We start from the raw sequence: 10671 nt of genomic DNA, 5'->3' as shown, positions 1-10671 counted from the left end.
TAATAATTTTAATTTGAAAACTTAATGAGTTGTTTGACTATAATAAGGCCTAGCCTTAACCCAACCAGAAAAATACCCAAAATTCGGCTCCTATCTGAACTTGAGTCTGAGGTCGATAAGTGCTGGTCTGACAGTGTGTAGTGGGTCAGGACTTGGCTCATCCCCTAGAACCCACAAACCATTGTGGCCCCGGCCAGAGCATGTTGAAGGCTGCAAACGGATCATATGCGTTAGGATATCTGATTCGTTTGATATGGATTGTTAAAGTAAAATCTGAATGTGTATTTGGATCGGATTCATATCTGTCCAATTGGATAACTTTCAGATTTGGGTCGGATTTAGATTGTAGTGGATCTGGAGTTGATCCGAATCAAAATCCGATCCAATTGCAACTTTTACATGTAAATAGCTTGTTTTTGTTCCATTTTTTTCTGGATCCAGTATTACCACTTTTTTTTCGAATTCGAATCCAATCTTACCCCCCCTGTTCTGATCCGGATCCGGATTCAGATCTACTGCTTACACTTCGTATTCGGATTCGGATCTGGTAAGATCCGGTCCAAGACCGACCCGTTTGCACCCATAGGCCCTAGTCAAAGGCGCTTCAACTCGGACATTAGCTGATCTTGCTGGATCTGGGTCAAATCCGAACCATTTCCATCTCTAAAGAGGCTCCCTACCCGTTCATTTTCGCTCCTTCACACTTGCAGAGAGAGAGAGAGAGATGGCGGCCTCTTCCGCAAGAAACGCGCTTCTCAAGCACCTCAGGGTGAGAGTGAACACTTTTTCTCCCTCCCCATCTTCTTCTTCTTGTTCGCCTCTGCTGTTGCGGTTGGTGAGGTTCTACTCGGAGGAGGTGAGGGGTTCCTTCCTCGACAAGTCCGAAGTCACGGACCGCATCATCTCCGTCGTCAAGAACTTCCAGAAGGTCGACCCTTCCAAGGTACCAACCGAACACCCAACCCCCTTCCTTAGAATTCACTCTCTTTTCTCTCCTCTTGTTTCAATCGTCAGATGCTATCCTCTCTTCTTCTGTTTCTTTGATTTTTCATAGATATAATCAATTTGGTGCTTTCTGATTTTATGGATTCACCAAGTGGGGAGAATCTGGGAAGTGGTTTGGGGTTTTGTGTTGTGCGTTGGGAGTCTTTATCGTGTTTTTCGTGGTTGCGTTACTGTTTCTTTGATGAATGTGGATGATGTATATTATTGCTTTTAGTTTCTTTAGTTAAGGAGATTAAGGGAGAGTCCTTCGAGCTGGTGATTCTAGGTTTTGTTTGTTATTTGAAGGCGATTTATAGCTGGTGGAATGCGAAGATTTTTTTTTATGCTTACTTTTGGTAAGTGGCATTGAAAGTTCGGACTGTTAGAATAAAAGACCAGGGAACGCCACTTGTCTGTCATTGTCGATTCTAACGATGCTTCGGTGGAGATGCGTTGTCAGCGTTCTCCTCGGCCAATCGATGCCTTCAATGAGCCGTCAGGTCTAGAGGTGATCAGGACCCTTGAACCCCAGAGATTGAGAGAAACCAATATCTCAGTCATAATCATACTTCAGTGGTGATTTATATGGTGAGAGGATTCTGTAGTGGGAGGTTTCCCAGCACGGACAATTATGCAATCTCTTCACATTCTCGTAACTGCTTAGTTGTCAAAGGCGGCGCCTTTGGGAGGTTTCCCAGCATGGACAATTATGCAATCTCTTCACATTCTCATAACTGCTTAGTTGTCAAAGGCGGTGCCTAGGCGCTGCCCCACCTCCTGGGCAACCAGGTCTGGGCTGCCCCCTTTGGCCTTATATTGCCGCTTATGCTGTCATCGCCTAGGCTTTTTTTTTAAAGACATCATTTGTTTTTTTCTTCGAGAAGAAAGAAGAAGAAGAAGAAGAAGAAGAAGAAGAAGAAGAAGAAGAAGAAGAAGAAGAAGGAGAAGGAGAAGGAGAAGGAGAAGGAGAAGGAGAAGGAGAAGAAGAAGGAAGAAGAAGGAAGAAGAAGAAGAAGAAGAAGAAGAAGAAGAAGAAGAAGAAGAAGAAGAAGGAAGAAGAAGGAAGAAGAAGGAAGAAAGAAGAAGAAGAAGAAGGAAGAAAGAAGAAGAAGGAAGAAAGAAGAAGAAAGAAGAAGAAGAAAGAAGAAGAAGGAAGAAAGAAGAAGAAGAAGAAGAAAGAAGAAGAAGGAAGAAAGAAGAAGAAGAAGGAAGAAGAAGAAGGAAGAAGAAGAAGAAGAAGAAGAAGAAGAAGAAGAAGAAGAAGAAGAAGAAGAAGAAGAAGAAGAAGAAGAAGGAGGAGACGTTATTTGTCTATGTCTATTGTTGTTTGTAATTTTTTTGTATACATGATTTTATTTTTTGTGTATTGTTCATTCACATTTTTAGTTGTATGGTTTGTTTATTCAATTGTTAATTTATTTTTAATTTGTTTGATGTTGTATACATGTTTCGTATTATGTTTTTTATATATTTTTTATGTTTTTATTTTTTTTATTTTGGGTACTGCCTAGGCCCCGCCTAGGACTTTTTAGGGGCTCACCACCTAGCGCCTATGACAACTAAGCTGTCCTGTAACCGAAAACTCAAAAAACTAAAAACCTTACGTCTTCCTTTGATGTACCTTTGTCAATACGGGTCACATCAAGTTGGATCCGATCCAAAGTCCATCATTCTCTCACTTGACCTATTGACACAAAAAAACTCATTATTGAGGTTCTTTACTACTATCTTGATTCAAGTTTCATGTGGGGGGCTCACATGTTATATTGAATCACAAGAATGAATCATACGAGTCATGGAAATGAACATCTTTATATGAGATATCATATTTTCATGTACTACAATGTCATTCATTTTAAGTGTTTAGCATGTTAAGAGTACCTTTATGAACAGGTTGGTTTCTGACCCATTCTTTTTTGTCATTTTAATATTGTTATTCTGTTATTCTCTCTTAAAAAATGAGACGCTTTACACAAAATTCAGCAATGCACAAAACATAGAGAATCCGTTTCAGAAATGTGATCACATAAAACTATTACATCAAAAGGAATCAAATAGACCCATCATCATTACTGGAATGAAATGGTGGTCTTTCACAAATGCACGAAGAACTCAAAAAAAGGTGTCTATTGGAGACACTACAAGCATGACCCTTGAAAGGGTATAAATGGAAGAACACTCAAAAAATAATTAATATTTTATTTATACACAAAATGCTTAAGAAGCATTGATTCATAAGAGAGGGGAATCACCCCTATTTATACACATATGAGAAGAGGAGGAGGAGGCGACTCCATAGTGTCGTTGGACTAGGGTCCAACGATTCTATCTAGTCAAGTCTTAACTAAGACTTGACTAGTTTATTCAAACTAATTCTATTTGAACCAGATAATAAAACAGAAAAATAAAGGAAAAAATACAAAAAAAATATATAATATAATAATTATATATATATATATATATATTACATTTTTACATTTTAACACTTCCCCTCAAACTTACTGTACCCCTCAAACTTACGGTACAATGAGCGAAAGTTTGTCTAAGAGAAAGTGAAATCTGGGAGCAGCGAGAGGCTTGGTAAAGAAATTTGCTATTTGATACTCTGATGTAACATATGGTAGATCAATGGTTCCACGTAGATATTCCTTTCTGACGTAATGACAGTCCATTTCAATATGTTTGGTGCGTTTGTGAAATGTTCGGTTGCTTGCAATGTAGATCGCATTCTTGTTGTCACAACACATACGTGAAGCTTGCGTTGCTTCAACTCTCATGTCGGCAAACATACGTCTGAGCTAGATTACTTCTATGGTCATGGTTGCCATAGCTCAATATTCAACTTTTGTGGATGAGAGAGAGAGAGACCTTCTGTTGCTTTTTGCATCTCCACGAGATTAATGATTCACCTAGAAAAACACAAAAGCCAGTAGTTGAGTGTCTATTATTGGGATTGCCTCCCCAATCAACATCAATATATGTAATTAGATCTAGTGAGGAGGTAGAAGACAAGAAAAGTCCTTGTGAAAGAGAGGACTTAATATAACTAACAATACGCAAAACGACTCCCATGTGAACTGTGGTGGGAGCATGTTGGAACTGGTTGGCTGTGTGTACAGCGTGTGCTATGTCTGGTATGGTAATGAAAAGATAGGAAAGTGCTCTGATAAGCTGTCTGTAAGGAGTAGGATCTCTAAGAGGTTCTCCATCATCAATTCTCATCTTAACACTGACAACTTCTGAAGTGTCTACTTTCTTATCATCTGTAATTCCATACTTGGAAACAATATGAAAAGCAAATTTAGATTGAGACATTAAATACCCACGAGGGGAATAATTAACTTTAATTCCTAAAAAATATCTTAATAAACCTAAATCAGTCATTTCAAAATGAGTTTTAAGAAGATTTTTGATGTTTTCAACTCCCTGTTTATCACCTCCGGTGATGATCATGTCCTCCACATAGAGAAGAAGCACTATAATCCCTGCATCAGAACTCTTAATAAACAAATTAGTGTCAGTCAAAGAGGATTGAAAATCAATATTAAGCATAACCTAACTAAACCTGTTATACCAAGCTTTTGGGTCTTGTTTAAGACCATAAAGAGCTTTTTCTAAATGAAGAAGTTTACCCTTGGGAATACTAATACCAGGTGGGGTTTCCATGTACACTCTTCAACCAACTTACCATTCAGAAATGCATTTTTGACATCCATCTGAAATATGGGCTATTTTCTAATGGAAGCCAAGGCAATTAAGGTTCTAACAGTGGTCATACGAGCAATTATATAACATGATTTACAATATGTGAATATTACAAAATGCCACTGATTAATGAAAAGAATATAGCACATGTTGAAAACAATATAAGTGAGCAGTTGAGCAGTTTGGATCCATCAAACGTTTGGATCTGGACCCAAATGTTCCCATACTCGATGCACGATCTCTTATCACCTTCCCTCAAGTTGTACATAGTCCTGGACCATGAACAACTTGCTCTTGAGAAACCAAAACTGATGTTTTGTTAATCCTTTAGTGAGAAGATCTGCAACTTGTTCTTTTGTACAAACATACAATGGTTGGATTTCCTTAGTCTCCACCTTTTGTCTGATAAAATGCTGGTCTATCTCAATATGTTTTGTGCGACTGTGATGTATAGGATTAAAAGCAATGCTAATGGCACTTTGATTATCCACCATTAACACTGAATCTTTGACCTTTTCTCCAAGATCCTCAAGCAGATGTCTAATCCAAGTCACTTCGGCAGTACCAGCTGCCATAGATCGATACTCAGCTTCCGTGCTAGATCGTGCCAAAGCTTTCTGTTTGCGACTACTCCATGACACAAGATTTTTCCCAATGAATATGCAGTAACCAGATGTAGACCTCCTCTCATCAGGGTTTTCCGCCCAATCTGCATCTGTATAAGTAATAAGCTTATGCCATGTCCTACCTCCCTCACTCTTACGATAGACAAGACCATCTCCCACAGTTCCCTTCAGATAACATAATATCCTTTTAACTGCATCCATATGAGTCTTTCTTGGATCATGCATAAACTGAGAGACCTGATTAACAACATAAACAATATCAGGCCTAGTAAACATAAGATACTGTAAAGCCCCAACAATACTTCGGTATCTAGTGGGATCAGTGCATAACTCTCCATCATCTACCCTTAATCGCTGGTTTAAAACACTAGGAGTCCCAACAGGTTTACAATCCGTCATACCTGTTTTATTCAACAAATCAAGAGTGTATTTCTGTTGCAGCAGAATAAGAGAGTCGCTCTGCCTGTCAACCTCTACCCCAAGAAAGTATCGAAGGTCTCCAAGATCCTTCATTTTAAAAATTTTCATTAGAAGAGTCTTCACTTCCTTTATATGTTTCTCTGAACTCCCAGTGATGACAATATCATCAACATATGTGAGCAATAAAGTGATTACGTTTTCACTTTTGAAAATAAAGAGGGAGTAATCTAGGGCACACCTGCTAAATCCACATTCTTGGATTTTGAGAGAAAAACTGTCAAACCACGATCTCGAGGCCTGTTTGAGACCATAGAGAGATTTCCTCAATTTACAAACCCATAGCCGATGATCTCTTTCTGCATATCCACGAGGTTGTTCCATGTATACTTCTTCCTTTAGATCACCATAAAGGAATGCATTTTTAACATCCATTTGACTTAATTTCCACCCATGTTCTACAACCAAAGATATTACTACTCAAATAGTGCCCATTATAACCACTGGACTGAATGTCTCATCGTAGTCCTCACTAAACTGTTGTGTAAATCCTCGGGCCACGAGTCTCGCCTTATAACGCTCAATGCTCCCATTGGGTTTATAGTTTATTTTATAAACCCACTTGGAGCCTACTACATTCTTTCCTTGAGGCCTAGGAACAATTTCCCAAGTTTGACATTCACGCAAGGCATCCATTTCTTTATTCATTGCCTCTATCCATTTTTGGGATTGAGATACTTGCTTAAAGAAAACGAGCTCATCTTGCTTTGCAGCTTGAGTCATGAAAAGTTTAAAATCCAAAGAGAAGTTTTCGTAGCTTACCCATCTATGTATAGGATGTCGTGTCCTCCCAGATCTCCTATTTTGTTGCTGTTCCTGACTCCTATTATTAACACTTTCAGAACTCCTACTCCCTTCGCGCCGAGTGTATACAAATCCTGAAAAACGATGAGGCATCGCGTCATCCTTTCCTTCTGCATTAGATTGCAAATCTTTTATATTATCTGAAGGACATGATAATGAATTGCTGATCTCATTTCCGTGAGTGTTCTCTGCGAATAATTCAACACTCATCCGTGGATCATACACTTCAACTAACTGTGAAGGTTCTACAAACGTACCAAAATTTTTATCATCAAACACAACACTTCTAGAGATTTTGATCCGCCGGGCTGCGGGATCATAACACCTAAACCCCTTATACTCATCTGCATATCCAACAAATTTGCATTGAACAACTTTGTCATGAAATTTATTCCTCAATGAAGCATCAATATGGACATAACATATTACTTCCAAACACCCGTAGTTCACTGTAATCAAGTTGACGCCCAAGCAAAGTGTAATATGGAGATTTGAACTCCAAGAGTGACATGGGTAAACGATTTATTATGTGAACAACTGTATGAAAAGCTTCTCTCCATAATGATATGGGCACATTACTATCATGCATCATGCTCATGACTGTTTCAACAATATGTCGATGTTTACGTTCGACAACTCCATTCTGCTGAGGAGTGTAAGGACAGGAAACTTGTCGAGTTATTTCATTATCTCGTAGGAAAGCCCCCCCCCCACCATCACCATCACATTGGAAGCGCTTAACTTTAGACGAGAATTGTGTTTGAATCATTACATGAAATTCTCGAAATAATTGGAACACTTGTGATTTATGCCTCATGAAGTAAATCTAAGTATATCGAGAGTAGGAATCAATAAACATGACATAATATCGAGAACTAGATAAAGAATCAATGGGAGTTGGTCCCCATACATCAAAACATATAAGCTCAAAAGGTTCAGAAGCCCTTTTATTCAGAACATTGAAAGGAAGTACATGACTTTTGCAAAGTTCACAACTTGGACACTTCTTGACATTCAAATCAGTAGACAAACTGGACATTGGAATAAGACTCTGTGACACAAGCTTTTCAATAAAAACACGACTACAATGACCCAACCGACCATGCCATAAATTTGGCTTATTACATCGAAGAGAATTGTTGACTGAAGACAAGAACTATGAACTGATAACCAAGAAGATGAAGGATGACTTGGCTCCAAGGCTAACTCCAATAAAGACGATGAAGGACTGGCAGGAGGCTCCTTGAAGACATACATGTTTCCTTGTCGCTTTCCCTTAGCGAACGTTCTTTTCGTTTGAAGATCCTTGACATACACAAAGGAGGGAGTGAATTCAACAGAAGAATTTGTATCGTCAACAAGTTTAGAAACTGAAATAATATTCTTTTTAATATTTGGAGCAAGGACAACATTAGACAAAGACAAAGAAGAAGATGACATAGGAATGTGTGCACTACCAATGTGAGTAATGGAGTGAGTTTTTCCATCACCAGTGACTATATTCCCTCTACTGAAATAAGGTGATAGACTAGACATTTTACCTGCATTTCCAGTCACGTGGGTGGCTGCCCCTGAATCAACATACCACTCTCCTTCGTTTTGCTTGATCGTCATGTTTGGCAGTGCAGTCATTAACAACTGTTGTATATTATCTGGTGATGCCCTTTGGCTCTGCCCTATCTGCCTATTCTCTGCTTTGTTTCCTTTATCCTTGTTTTGGGGATTGAACCAATAGTTTGCTTTTATGTGACCCTTCTTGTTGCACTGAAAACAGGTAGGAACTCTCTTCTGACCCCCTGACTGAAACCCTCCTGGAGTACTAGGTGTAGGAAGAATGCCACGACCCTCTTGTCCAAACCGACCACGCCCTCTTCCTCCTTGATATCTTGCATTTCCACGTCCATGTCCAGGTAATGTGTCCATAGCCAACACATTATGTGAATTCCCACCTTGGTCACCACTGCCTGTCAAGTGTTGCTTCATACTCATCTCATGTTGCAATAGCTTGGCTTGTAGCTCTCCAAAAGTGGGCAACACAGGTAAGACCCAAGAGCTGTAGTAAAGGCGTAATACTTTGGTCCAAGTCCACTAAGAGTTTGCTGAACCTTTTCTTTATCTGAAATCACACTTCCAACTATTCCCAACTGATCTGCGATGGTATTAACACGATTGAGATACTCCATAATTAACATCGATTCCTTACTTGGATTCTGAAATTCCTTCTTCAAGTAAAGAACCCGAGCCTCTGATATTTGAGAATATGTCTCTGCAAGCGTTGCCCATAATTGTTCTGCTGTGAGGCCATCTGTGATGGAGATTAACACTTCTTGAGAAAGAGTAGAGGTGATGTAAGCAACCACACATTGATCCCGTTTCATCCATGTAGTATATTCTGGATTACGAATCTGCTTAGAAGAAACTGTCTCTCCTTTCTCATTCTTGATTTCCTGCAAAATAAACTGTGGTGGGGCCGGTGTAGAACCATCTAGATGCCCAAAGAGATCTTGGCTCCTTATGAAAGGAGTGATTTGTCTTTTCCAAGTCAGGTAATTAGAATGGTTAAGTTTTTCAGAAATGAGATGGGGAAGAAAGCTCGAGGACATACCATTTTGAGTAAAAGAGGAATCCATTAAAGATTGAAAGGACAAAAAAATAAATATTCAACCAGCAACACAAACTGAATGAGCTGTTCCAAACAATTTGTAAACCTATGCTCGGGAACTTTTTTTTTTTTACAGTCTCAACAGTAAAATGAACAGATCGTCTGTTCGATGTTCAGACAGGAGGCACTGATTTATGAGCGTTGTAAAATTCAGTTGTAAATAACCGCTCACAATAAACGAAGAACACCAATATACATGATCTTACGTTGCTGGTTGAAAAGGCACAAAAAAATGGTTTTGAGAAAACAGTTAAGAAGACAGAAGACAGTAGAAAAGAAGTTTTGTTGATTCAGGCTGCTAGCAAACAAAATGCAATAGGAATAGAAGGAGATTAAATCAAATCTCCATGGCAGAAATATAAGCAAACCGAAATTTTATAGAATAAAAAGAGAGTATCAGATCAGAGAATAAATAAGATCTCCACAACAAAAAGGAGCTGAATGATTTGATGTCAGGCCCAAAACAGAAACTGACTAGATTTGACGTCAAACAAAGGCAAATCTTAATGACAGCACAGGAATATTAGGTTTTGAGAAAAAAAAATGATTTAAGATAAGAGTAGGAAGAAGCTGAGGTGATTAGAGAAATAAACAATAGGAATAGAAGGAGAATGAAGAGAAAGAAGTACTCACCGTTGGATTGACTGAATCAGATCTCTCTGGGCATACCTTCAGGCAAGACAGCCGAACCTTGCTTTGATACCATGAAAGATTTCCACCGCAGCCCTATTCTGCAGAAAATAAGAGAAGAAGAGAAGAGAAAGACTTGTAGGAAAAAGGGAGGAGGCTGCACACGTTAACCCCTCTCAACCCTAATATGATTACTTATATAACATGATACAATATGTGGATATTACAAAATGCCAGTGATTAATGAAAAGAATATAGCATATGCTGAAAACAATATAAGTGAACAGTTGAGCAGTTTGGTTCCATCAGACGTTTGGATTTGGACCCAAACGTTCCCATACTCGATGCACGACCTCTTATCAGCAACTAGGGCAAAGGTTTCTTCATAATCAATGCCATATTCTTGGGCATAGACTTTGGCCATTAATCGGGATTTATATCTTTCAAGAGTTTCATCACTCTTGGTTTTAACTTTGTATACCTATCGACAACCTATAGGTTTCTTACTTAGAGGAAGATCTTGAATAGTCCAAATAGAAGCCTTTTCAAGTGCATTTAACTCAGTTTTCATGGCTTCTACCCATTCTACACGATTTTTGGCTTGAGAGTATGATGATGGTTTCTCATATGAGTGTATTAATGCAATAGCTGCCCTATATGTTGGTGAAAAGGATTCGTATGACACAGATTTTTCAAGAGGCCTCGAAACTCGAGATGACCTTCTGGTGGATACTTCAGAATATTTTTCTAGTGCACATGGAAGATTTGACTCCCTTCGTCTAG

General features: G+C 38.8%; 1 protein-coding gene across 1 annotated transcript in view; it reads left to right on the top strand.

Annotated features, from left to right (window-relative positions):
- The first annotated feature begins 692 nt into the window (after positions 1–692).
- Positions 693–10671, top strand: part of LOC149819980 (acyl carrier protein 2, mitochondrial-like) — a 52213-nt gene continuing 42234 nt past the window's right edge. Inside the window, exon 1 of the mRNA XM_089982971.1 lies at positions 693–943. Within this exon, the coding sequence (XP_089839097.1) occupies positions 725–943 (219 nt within the window). The 5' untranslated portion in view covers positions 693–724. The remainder of the gene's footprint in view (positions 944–10671) is intronic.

Source organism: Nuphar pumila, chromosome 12, assembly GCF_984573655.1.
Source record: "Nuphar pumila chromosome 12, dmNupPumi1.hap1.1, whole genome shotgun sequence".
Classification (NCBI taxonomy): domain Eukaryota; kingdom Viridiplantae; phylum Streptophyta; class Magnoliopsida; order Nymphaeales; family Nymphaeaceae; genus Nuphar; species Nuphar pumila.
This window is presented reverse-complemented; position numbering and strand designations above follow the sequence as displayed.